This window comes from Chiloscyllium punctatum, chromosome 19 (assembly GCF_047496795.1).
Source record: "Chiloscyllium punctatum isolate Juve2018m chromosome 19, sChiPun1.3, whole genome shotgun sequence".
Classification (NCBI taxonomy): domain Eukaryota; kingdom Metazoa; phylum Chordata; class Chondrichthyes; order Orectolobiformes; family Hemiscylliidae; genus Chiloscyllium; species Chiloscyllium punctatum.
Genome location: NC_092757.1, coordinates 41644388 through 41656909, shown reverse-complemented (window position 1 = coordinate 41656909; position 12522 = coordinate 41644388). Strand labels below are relative to the sequence as shown.

At 43.0% G+C, this 12522-nt stretch overlaps 1 protein-coding gene and 1 non-coding gene across 2 annotated transcripts in view; both read left to right on the top strand.

Moving 5' to 3' along the window:
* Positions 1 to 845: 845 nt before the first annotated feature.
* Positions 846 to 12522, top strand: part of cct6a (chaperonin containing TCP1, subunit 6A (zeta 1)) — a 34608-nt gene continuing 22931 nt past the window's right edge. The window contains exons 1-6 of the mRNA XM_072589252.1: positions 846 to 1043; positions 2536 to 2599; positions 5081 to 5215; positions 6467 to 6640; positions 7407 to 7510; positions 11034 to 11144. Of these exons, the coding sequence (XP_072445353.1) occupies positions 907 to 1043; positions 2536 to 2599; positions 5081 to 5215; positions 6467 to 6640; positions 7407 to 7510; positions 11034 to 11144 (725 nt within the window). The 5' untranslated portion in view covers positions 846 to 906. The remainder of the gene's footprint in view (positions 1044 to 2535; positions 2600 to 5080; positions 5216 to 6466; positions 6641 to 7406; positions 7511 to 11033; positions 11145 to 12522) is intronic.
* LOC140491699 (small nucleolar RNA SNORA15) lies at positions 6799 to 6924 on the top strand. The gene has a single exon (XR_011963371.1). It is a non-coding gene; the product is annotated as a small nucleolar RNA SNORA15 (small nucleolar RNA).

The window sequence follows — 12522 nt, the reverse complement described above, 5'->3', positions numbered from 1 at the left end:
CCTTTTTGATTTTCTTAAAAACCTTCTCCTCTGCTTCTGGCTGCACTTCAGTCCCACGCTCCTGATCTTCGGGCACGCGGTACGGAGGAGGGAGGGCAGGTCTGAAGACCTCCTCGTGGGTCTGCTCCTGGGCCTGGCCAAACTGTCCATCAACAGGTCCAGGCAGCGGGTCGTGGAGGGGGTCGTTAGGGCCGACTGCCTGCCCCTCTTCTACGGTTACGTTAGAGCCCGGGTGTCCTTGGAGAAGGAGCACGCGGTGTCCACCAACACCCTGGAGTCGTTCAGGGAGAGGTGGGCGCCGCAGGGAGTGGAGTGCATTATTTTCCCCCTCCAACTCTATTTTGATTTAGTCCCTACCCTCCCCTCCACTGTTTTGATCACACAGCATTGCCCTTTGATGGGAAGGGCAGTGCTTGTTTCCTATCTTCCTGGTGATGGAAATTGAATAAAGATTCATGCACTGTGTGTCTCTCACTGTGTCTCACACACACACACACCATGGGTGCTGGGGAAAAAAAAATAAACAGGAGATTGTTTGATCATACAGCATTGCCAAAAGAAAAAAAATAAAATAAAATGCTGTGATTCCTCCACCAGCCTCCCCGCAGGCGCAGCCGCTTACCTTCCAAGTTTCCAGAATATTCTCCAAGTCATCGCCCAGCAACCAACGTGAAAACCAATCAGCGAACCGGTCCTGCTGATTGACAGGAATACTGTCCAATCATGCCGTAGGAAACCACAAGCGATGCTGATTGACGTGTAAACAGACTATACACTGGGCGGCTGCCGAGTGAGCTGCGAATGACGTAAGGGAGGGCGGCCGGCAATCAACCAATAGGATGAAGAATCGGGCGGTTACGGTTGAGCCCAGGACTGAGTTGAGCGTTGGGCGGTTCAGTCGTTGCAATGTCTGCGATCAAAGCTCTCAACCCGAAAGCGGAGATAGCCAGGGCCCAGGCTGCCCTCGCTGTTAATATTAGCGCGGCTCGAGGCCTACAGGATGTGCTGAGGACGAATCTGGGTCCGAAGGGAACCATGAAAATGTGAGAAGCCGCGGCCTAATGAGCCGGCAGCGGGAGCACGTGCTCAGTGCGGATTAGGCAGGAGGGCTCAGGCGGAGAGGAGGGAAGGAGGACCGGAGGGTCAAGGAAACGGTGAAGAGAAAGGGAAGGGGTGAAGGGGAGAGTCCGGGAGTGGGTGAAGGGGGGCTGGGGCTGGGGCGGAAGGGACGGGGAGGGTCGGGGTGGGGGGTACGGGGGTGGGGTGAAGAGGAATGGGAGGACATGGGGCTGCTGAAGAGAGGTCAAAGGATGGGCGAGGGACATCATGGGGCTAGTGGGGAGAAGAGATGTGAAAGGCACACTGCGAGGGAGACGTTTGAGGAGATGCTTAGTCTGAATTCTGAAGAATGAGGGTAATTTTGTTGAACCTGAAAAGATTTTTGTAGCACATGACAGGCTGGGTGTGCGTGTGATGGAGTCCAAAACCCGGGGACATCTCCGGATAATGGATGGATCATTTAGACCCAAGATAAGGAATTTCTTGACTCTTGGGTGATAAGTGTTTGAAGTTCCCAACTGTAGAGGAATCTGCAAGTCCCTATTACATGCTGTCAAGAAGTAACCCAATTTTGCCTCCTTCTTTGCCTGTCGATGATATCCCAACTATCCTCTCTGTTACCCCCTCTGCTGGGGTTTTCATTTTCTGCAGTAGCCTGAGATTTCCAGAAAGCATTCGATAAGATGCCAAATTGAAGTATCTCATCAGTTTTCCTTTATCCACAGCACTTAATCTGAGGTCTTGATTAAATGGGTTAAGTAGTATTTCCCTTCCATAAAACTTTAGATTCCCTACAGTGTGGAAACAGGCCATTTGGCCCAAAAAGTGCACTCTGACCCTCCCAAGAGTAACCCTCTAGACACTTTCCCCTCTGACTAGTGCACCTAACACTATGGGCAATTTCGCATAGCCAATCCAACTGACCTGCACATCTTTGGATTGTGGGAGGAAACTGGAGCATCTGGAGGAAACCCACGCAGACGTGGGGAGAATGTGCAAACTCCACACATACAGTTGCCTTAGGCTGGAATCGGTCCATGGCACTGAGGCTGCAGTGCTCACCACTGCCACCATGCTGCAACTATTATTTCTCTAATTGTCTTGAATTAATCGAAGTCGCCATCCTTTGAGATGGCTTTTCATATTTTCCCTGTAACTGGTTTTTGTTTTTGTGTCCCACCTTATTTGAATAATGGAAGTACATTTCCTCTCTCCCAATTGACTGTAATCTTCCCCAAATACAGAAAATGTTTGCACATTAAAATCAATATATAATGCTGCCACTAGCTATTTCTTCTAAGGCCTATGACCTTGGTCCATTTGGCCCTTGGGGCTTGTAAGCTGATAGCTCCAATTTTGCTCAGTATCAGTTTTGTAAGTATTCATAATTTGATTGTGAAAATTTAACATGCTTACAGGTTGAAATATACACTATTAGAACTTCCAGTTAAGAAGCTGCAATCTTTTTGTCTTCAGGCTCGTTTCTGGTGCTGGGGATATCAAGCTTACCAAAGATGGTAATGTTTTGTTGCATGAAATGGTGAGTGTCATATAGTTTCCATAGAAATAATGTTAGAAATTTGGGCAACTATAGCTGGATATTGCTGTACCAAAAATGAAATAACTCCACAGAGGGGCCAGGATCCCCTCACCAAGTTATTCTTTGTTTATGCGTTCTGGATTCTGACCAGCTAGCTCAGAGCTAGTCCCTGAGACTCCAGTTTATTTTTTTCTTTTTGTCTTTTCTTTACCCCACACTACTGCCTAACTGCAGTAGTGCTTCATTTTTCTCAGCGTCCATTTTGTGTGTATGACATTTTGTAAGACACAGTGAAGAACAATAAGTGGGTAAATCTTTATTTATATTACACCACCAGGAAGAAAGCAAACACCCGCGTGGCCAGTGACAAGCTGTGCCCTTCTCGAGAGAGGGCAATGCTACGTGATTGAGACTCCTGTTTATTTTTTCTTTTTAAGTCTCTGGTGTCTCAGGGAAAGTTAGGCTCCTAATATTGGAAAAGTCTGCAGTTCCACAAGCTGTTAAGAGAATTACTTGTTGCTTTGAGATTCCTGTTGATATCTGTGAGTCAGGAATCCCTGATTGGGGTTGTTATCTTGGGCCAATTAGGGAAGTCATATTCAATGAAGTCCAACTGGTCCTTGTTCCGATCACTATATGAAGTCATAACTAGATGCATATTTTGGGACTAGAAACGCGGTCTCAATTGTGACAACTACTTCAAACAAATTCATGGTGCGTTTCTATATCCATTGATTCTAAATCTTAGACTTGTGCAATGTGTCCACGCAATCTGTTTACACCTTTTTGACCTTGAACTCTGCCCCCATCTTTGCTCCTGTATTGAAAATGTCATTCATGCTTTTCTTATCTTGAGACTTGGCTGTTCCAATGCATTTGTCTTGTAATGTTGAGGTGATTCCAAACTCTGCTGTAAATTGCAGCAAGACCCATTTTCCTGCCAGTTCTGTGCTGACTGGCCTATGTTGGTCCCAGTTCTTGTCTTCATTTTTATATTCCCCCCCCCCGTCCAAGATATTACTCCTGATCCGGCCTAGTATACTTTCCAATCATCGTTATACTACAATTGCCTGCTGAGCTTTCAACTGTTGAAGCCCAAAGCACACTCATTTTCCTGCTTAAGATCTCCTTTAAAATCTACCTCCTTACCAAACTTTTGACCTCATATCTCCTGATGTGGCTACCTCATACTTGATATTGCAATGTTTTGATGTTTAATTAACTATAAGTTGTCATTGTTGCAATTATCTTGGTTTTTCAATTAATTTAGAGTTGAGTTTGTTTAATGGTTGATGTAACTCATCTGTCTGCATAATGTAACTATTCAGCTCGTGTTTATCCCACTTTTTTTTTCCTGAGGGTGATGAGATGTGGTTATTGTGGGTGCTGATAACTCCTTCAATTAGCAGTATGACTTAGCTAATCTTGGACACCAGAGTTATCCATACCTGTACACTTTCACATTGTTATGAGTAAGACACCTAGTTCTCAGTGACACGTATGCTGTCAACACCTATATTCATTGGGAACCGTAATTGGAAAAGGTTGAAAAACTTGCACTGATGTTTTGCATTTTAATATTTGTTTAACAAATGTTGGTTAGATAGATAGAACAGGTGTTTCTGCTCATCTGACTGTCCAAAATACCAGGAATTGGCTTGAAATGAGAGCTATGTCAATCAGGTTATGTTCCAAAGAACATCCATAATGTAAATCTGGAAACTTCATAAAAATAAAACTAAGCTATGGGTCAGTTGAAAAATTTGTTGAAGTTCTTGGAGAAGTTTCAGAAAGTAGTTGGGGTGGCACAGTGGTTAGCTGCCTCACAGCGCCAGAGACCTGGGTTCAATTCCTTCCTTGAGAAACTCTGCGTGGATTTTGCACATTCTCCCCGTGTCTGTGTCTGTTTCCTCCAGGTGCTCCGGTTTTCTCCCACAGTCCAAAGATGTGCGGGTTAGGTGAATTGACCATGCTAAAGTGCTCGTAGTATTAGGTGTAGGAGTAAATGCAGGGGAATGGGTCTGGGTGGGTTGCTCTTCGGAGGGTCAGTGTGGACTTGTTGGGCCGAAGGGCCTGTTTCCACACTAAGTAATCTAATTAAATCTAATTGTGAATAAGATTGGCCATAGTCTAATTGCGTTGTGGAGATGCCGGTGTTGGACAGAGTCAGAAGTCCGACAACACCAGCTTATCAGGTTTATTTACTGGGAATTAACTTGCCATTATCTCTGTGCCTATATATCCTGCGCCTGTGTGCCTTCCTCCACTTCATCTGACAGAGGAGCCGCACTTCAAAATTGTTATTTTAAATAAACCTATTGGATTGTAACCTGATGTCATGTGACTTCTGACATTGCAGAGTTAAACTAACTTCAGTTGAGTAGTCGCTTGATCTCTTTCTAGTCCTTCAATGAGATAAAAATCGAAACCTCTGGAATGTGCTGTAAGGTATTAATTATGAAAATCTCAATTATTCTACAGCAAATACAACACCCAACAGCTTCTTTAATAGCTAAAGTGGCAACAGCTCAGGATGACATGACTGGTGATGGCACCACTTCCAACGTACTGATCATTGGCGAGTTGCTGAAACAAGCTGATCTCTACATTTCGGAGGTAACAAAACCACAACCATGTTATGTATTTAAGTTAATAAATTACTCTGGAGGTGTATGTAATGTGAATCTTAGCCAAAAACATTTCTTTGGTTAAACATGGCACAGTGGTGAGCACTGCTGCCTTACAGCGCCAGAGACCCAGGTTCAATTCCCGCCTCGGGCGACTGACTGTGTGGAGTTTGCACATTCTCCCTGTGTCTGCGTGGGTTTCCTCCAGGTGCTCCGGTTTCCTCCCACAATCCAAAAATTGCCTGTAGTGTTAGGTGAAGGGATAAATGTAGGGGAATGGGTTTGGGTGGGTTGTGCTTCGGCGGGTCGGTGTGGACTTGTTGGGCCGAAGGGCCTGTTTCCACACTGTAAGTAATCTAATCTAATTTTTTGCATTTAAGTTTTTCTTGTAAAATTAAATTTTGTTGCGTGAGACATAGTGTTAGGACTGATAAGGTAGGTTTTAAGGAGCTTCTGAGGAGGTTTTGAAAGGAAACTTCTATCAAGGAAGTCAGTGGAATGGTTAACATTGACATAACAGGTCAGTAATTGTAAACCTGGACCTCTGGGAGGGGCCTCACGCTTCCATGATCGGTCAAATAAACGTGAGCACCTCTGTCTGATTCAACAATTTATGACGCCGAGTATGGGTTATCCAGCAACACGGGGGTACTCTGGAAAAGCTGCTGCCCTTAGTTTAAACACAGGCAACAGTTATAGGTCTTTTAACAAACAGAACAGCCTTAATTGCAAAATTAATACAATAAAATGACAAATAGACATAAAATTAAACCAATGATATTTCCTGGGAACTGACCTGTTTTGCACGTCTTTATCTCCAGGGCACCGGGTTTCCGAGGTCAATTTAGGATACTTTAATAATGTCATGGCTAACTTATTTAATTCATACCATGTACAGGGCATTGTTTGCTAATCTCTTTTTTTTATATATTAGTTGAGGAATGTAGTTTTCAGCAGTTAGAAGCCATCTTGTTATGTTATTTTATGTTTTTTGTATTTTCTTAAGTTCGTAAAAGCATGCATTAAATGGTTACTCCTGACAATAGCCTAAATCCAGATTTTAGATCCTCTCAATAACTGTAGAGAGCTTGGTGTTGAAGAGTTAGGATAGGCTCAAGGTAGAGGAGGGGTCAAGTCATGGGGGGATTATTAATCAAAGATGAAAATTGCACCATTAATGTAACTTTGTTCAGCAACATATTGAGGACTTCATTTAGAGTATTGTTCCGTTTCTTTTCAGGGCTTGCATCCCAGGATTGTGACAGAAGGGTTTGAAGCTGCAAAAGACAAGGCTCTTGAGATTTTGGAGCAAGTGAAAATAACCAAAGAGATGGACAGAGAGACGCTGATCAATGTTGCGAGAACATCATTGCGCACCAAGGTGCACAAGGAATTGGCAGATGTCTTAACAGAGGTATTCATAGATTTAAAATTCCATCTACCGAGCCTTCAGTGTAGCATCACATTCTGCATTTTCTAGATATTCAAGCGGTTTCCATTGCAGTTTAAAATGAAATTCCATCATTTTCTTTCTGTCCTAGTTAGGTATTATCAAGTAATTGTGTTATCAGTGCATGACTAAATTCTGCATTAGCTCTTACGTAGTTAAAGCAGCCAGACATCATGCTAGATTATCTTCACTTGATTGAAATTTGTGCCGTGTCCTGTCACAGTAACATTCAAAAGGTGAATACAAGTTATTAGAGGTATGGGCATTGCAAATCTTGTAAAGTTTTGTATTGAAATTGCAATGTTCACCTTCATGTGGCATCGGAATGTAAGTTCGTCGCAGAAATCCCCCTGGAGATGTCATGGTACCAACACTGATAAAATGTAATTGCAATGTGCCATAATTACCTGGCCAAGATTCTATATGAAAAGTGGATCTTGGGGTAGTAGTAGGTTTGTATAAAAATGTGACAAATGTACATTTTTTAAACTGGGACTAAATTATATTGTGCATTCTTTTCCAGTTAGCCTGTGGTATTTAACTTAACAGCAGACAAGATTGTTTTGCTGTCTCTCATTCTTGCATGCATTCTTAAGATGAGTAAAGTAATAAATTGTTTCTGATTTGGTTGCATATTAAGTGTGTAATCTCTGAGGCATTATTAAGATTGTGTTACATAATTTCATTATAAAACTGAATGTCCAGCTATGTAGTGTTTGATCATTTCTAGGCTGTAGTCGATGCTGTGCTGGCAGTGAGGAAACCAAATGAACCCATTGATCTCTTCATGGTTGAGATTATGGAGATGAAACACAAAACTGAGAGTGACACAAAGTAAGTATTAACCAGTGAAAGCTGACTCCAGTGAGTGGCAGAATTAGCTATTATGACAATTTTGCTGATCATTGAGAACCAACTTAGAATGTAGAACAGTACAGGTCATTCAGCCCTCAATGTTGTGCTGACCTTTTATCCTACTCTAAGATCGGACTAACCTACATACCCTTCATTTTACTATCATCCATGTGCCTATCCAAGAGTTGTTTAAATGTCCCTTATGTATCTGACTCTACTTGCACTGCTGGCAGTGCATTCCATGCACCCACCACTCTGCGTAAAGAACCTATCTCTGATACCTCCCCTAAACCTTCCTACAGTCACCTTCAGATTATGCCCCCTGTTGATAGTGGTTTCCACCCTGGGGAAAAGTCTCTGGCTATCCACTCCATCTATGCGCCTCGTCATCTTGTACACCTTTTTGAGGTCACCTCTCATCTTTCTTTTCTCCACAGGAAAAAAGCCTCCGCTTCCTCAACTTTCCTTTATAAGACATGCCTTCTAGTCCAGGCAGCATCCTGTGCACCCTCTCTAAAACTTCCACATCCTTCCTATAATGAGGTGACCAGAACTGAGCACAATATTCAAGTGTGGTCTAACCAGAGTGTTATAGGACTGCAACATAACCTTGCACTTCTTAAACTCAATCCCCCTGCTAATGAAGGCCAACACGCTATACTTCTTTACAACCATATGGATTTGGGTGGCAACTTTGAGGGATCTATGGATGTGGACCCCAAGATCCCTCTGTTCCTCCACACTGCCAAGAATCCTGTCTTTTAACCCTGTACTCTGCATTCAAATTTGACCTTCCAAAGTGAATCACTTCACGCTTTTCCAGGTTGAACTCCATCGGCCACTTATCAGCCCAGCTCTGCATCCTGTCCATGTCTCATTGCAACCCATGCTTGCTCTCCACACTATCCACCACTCCTTCAACCACCGTGTCATTGGCAAACTTAACTTACCCACCTTTTCTACTACCTCCTCCAAGTCATTTATTAAAATCACAAAAAGAGCAGCGATCCCAGATCAGATCCCTGCAGAACACCACCGGTCTCTGATCTCCAGGCTGAATACTTTCCACTTACCACCACCAGCTGTCATCTTTGGGCCAGCCAATTCTGTATCCAGACAACCAGATTTCCTCGTATGCCATGCCTCCTTACTTTGGATGAGCCTACCATGGGGAGCCTTGACACACGCCTTGCTAAAATCCACATAAACCATATCCACTGCTGTAGTTTCATCAATGTGTTTTGTCACTTCCTCAAAAGAATTCAATATGGCTTGAGGCATGACCTGTCCCCCTCAAAGCCATGCTGACTATCTCTAATGAAACTATTTTTCCAAATAATCATCAATCTTGTCTCTCAGAATCCTCTCCAATAGTTGCCCACTACCAACATAAGACTGACTGTTCTGTAATTCCCAAGGTTATCCATATTCACATCTTGAACAAGGGAATGGGTAAATGAATAGGAAGGGTTTGGAGGGTGCTGGCAGGTGGGACTAGTTTGAGTTGGGATATCTGGACGGGTTGGACCGAAGGGTCTGTTTCCATGCTGTACATCTCTATGAATAACATTTGCCACCCTCCAATCATCTGATACTACTCAAGTGGACACTGAGGATGCAAAGATCACCGCCAAAGATGTAACAATCTTTTCTCTTACTACTTGTAATGACCTTTGGTATATCACAGCTGGCCCAGAGGACTTACCTATTGTCATGCTTTTCAAAGTTTCCAGCACATCCTCCTCCTTAACATCAACTACTTGAGCATATCAGCCTCTTTCATGCTGTCTTTACAAATGACAAGGTCCATCTTACTGAAGCAAAGTATTAATTAAGGACCTCTTCTACCACCACCGACTCCAGGCACAAGTTCCTTCTGCTATCCCTGATCAGCCCAACCCTCCCTCTTGTCATCTTCTTGTTCCTCACAGTCGTATAGAATGTGTTGGGGTTTATTTTAAAATTCTACCCACGAAGGCTTTTTCATGCCCTTTTCTAGCTCTCTTCAATTTCTTCCTGCCTCCCAGTTTACTCCTGGTTACCTTGTAATCCTCTGGAGCCCTGTCTGATCCTTGCTCCCTCAACCTTAAGTAAGCTTCCTTTCTCTTAACGTCGCTTGTTATCCAAGGTTCCTTCACCCTACCATCCCTTGCTTGCCTCAGTGAGACAAATCTATTCTATTCAGCATTCTAAACAACCTCCACACTTGTGCATTTCCCTGAAAATATGTGCTCTTAGTTTATACTCCACAGTTCCACCCTAATAGGATTGCTATTCTCTCTTCTTCCCCTCCCCCCCCCCCCCCCCCCCCCCCCCCTCCCCAATTAAATACTGGCCCATACTGTCTGATCCTGTCCCTCTCCATGGCTATAGTAAAAGTCAGGGAATTGTGGTCACTCGCTGAAATGCTCTCCTACTGAGAGATCCGACACCTGACCTAGTTCGTTGTCAAGCACCAAATCTAATATGGCCTTCCCTGTAGTCAGCCTATCTACATATTGAGTCAGGAATCTTTCCCAGACTCACTCGACAAAATCTGCTCAATTTAACCTATTTACACTAAGGAGCTTCCAGTCGATATTAGAGAAGTTGAAGTCACCCATAACGACAAACCTTTCCAAATCTGCCTCCCAATCTTCTGTTCAGTGTCTCTGAATAGTAAACTCCCCTTTCCTGTTTCTGACTTTTCACTCATACCGTTGTTGACAAATGCTCCTCGATGACTTCAGTTTCCGCAGCTGTGATACTACCCCTGATTAGCAATTCCACTGCCTCCCCTCTTTTATCTCCTTCCCTATTCCTTTTGAAACATCTGAACTTTTAATACCTACTCCAGCAGTGGTATTCAAGAAAGTTCTGCTCTAGAATTAAATAAGGAATAAATTTGTTACTCGTGAAGGGGATCTTTGGGTCTCGTTATTTTTAAATACAATGCTTTTCTAGTTCTCTTTTATTCATGGACTGTTTGGTGTGAATTTTAAAGTATAAAATGTTGCGTTCCTCAAAACTGAGCTGGATTTCATTTCTTACTAGCTCCACTGTTAAAAGTTGGTTTCTAATTTTTCATTTCAGTTTTTGCTGACTTCATTTTAGTCCAACTAGTTCCTAATATTTAAATGGATTGATGTTCAGGCTTCAATTTGAAATATGAATCCACAACTTGTCAGAGTTTTAAAGCACAGAAATATGTCATCAAACACTTATTTGTTGAAATTCCAATTGCCACCAATTGGCTTGTAACCGTTGAATGCTATGGCACTTCAAGTAAATCATGTAAATGGTTCTTAAAATTGAGGGTTCCTACCTCTACCGTCCTTTCAGGCAGGCAGTTCTCTGGGTCAAAACTTGCTTCCATAGATCTACGAAATGTCGAGGCTCTTGCCTTCAAACTGCATCCCCTGACTGATCCCTCTGTTAAGGGCCAAGATTTTTATTCATACTGGTCTATTAAATGTTCATGACATTTATTTATTGATGGTAACTGAAAATATTCTTTTTGCAGTCTGGTGAGAGGACTGGTGTTGGACCACGGTGCTCGTCACCCAGATATGAAGAAGAGGGTTGAAGATGCTTATATTCTTACCTGCAACATTTCTCTCGAGTATGAAAAAACGTAAGTGCAGTCAGGCTAAAGTTGAGCTGAATTAAAACTATAAATGTTTTGAGGCAGAGTCACCTATTGCCCTCACACCAATCGTTTTGAGAGGAAGAACTTAGATTGAGGGATATCGATGTGATTGTATTATATAGTTATTACATCACTGGCCATGAGAATGTATAAAATGGAAAGAAACTGTATGATAGCGAAGGTGGTGTTTGGTATGCTTTCCTTTATCGGTCAGAATATTGAGTACAGGAGTTGGGAGGTCATGTTGTGGCCACTTGGTTAGGCCACTTTTGGAATGTTGCGTGCAATTCTGGTCTCCTTCCTATCGGAAAGATGTTGTGAAACTTGAAAGGATTCAGAAAAGATTTACAAGGATGCTGCCAGGGTTGGAGGGTTTGAGCTATAGGGAGAGATTGAATAGGCTAGGGCTATTTTCGCTGGAGCATCGGAAGCTGAGGGGTGACCTTATAGATGTTTATAAAAGCATGAGGGGCATGGATAGGATAAATAGACAAAGTATTTTCCCTGGGGTGGGGGGAGTCCAGAACTAGAGGGCATAGGTTTGGGTGAGAAGGGAAAGATATTGCCTGTTGCCCCTAAGGGGCAGCTTTTTCACGCAGAGGGTGGTGCGTGTGGGGAATGGGCTGCCAGAGGAAGTGGTGGAGGCTGGTACAATTGCAACATTTAAAAGGCATCTGGATGGGTATATGAATTGGAACTGTTTGGAGAGAGATGGGTGTTGAAAGAGGAAAATGGAGGATATTTGAGATAAATAAATGACTGAAGATATTCTAGTTGGAGGAGATTAGAGATGGGGCGGAGTGAGGCAGTGGTTAAGTTTACAAGTTAAGGTAAATTTTAGAATCAGGATTTTTGCTTGACTTGGAGCCAATACAGGTCCAGTAGCACAGGATAATGGATGATTGGGATGAGCAGAGTTTTGAATGACTTCATGTATATGTGGGGTCCAATCCCAGTTAAAGGCAATTTGGCTTGTCATGGCTTTGCTGACTGTATTTTGGAACAAATGACTAAGTATCATTCCTGCCGTCTCCCTGCAGCCCAGTACATTCTTTGATTTTGGTTAGCAATCTAGTTTCCTCTTAATGCCTCAACTGAATCTGCTTCTGCCATTCTTTCAGGTAGTGCATTCCTAACTCATCCTAACTACTCAGTCTGAAATGATTTTTTTAGTTGAATGACCAAAGATGTTTTTTTGCCAAAGACCTTGAATCAGTGTCCTTTGAGCCATCGAGGCATACAGTGCAGAAATTGTCCTTTGACCCATCGGGTCTGCACCGATATAACTGTCACTAAAGGCGCATTAATCCCAATTTCCTGCATTTGTCCCATATCCTTGAATATTATGTATCTCCAGTGTTCA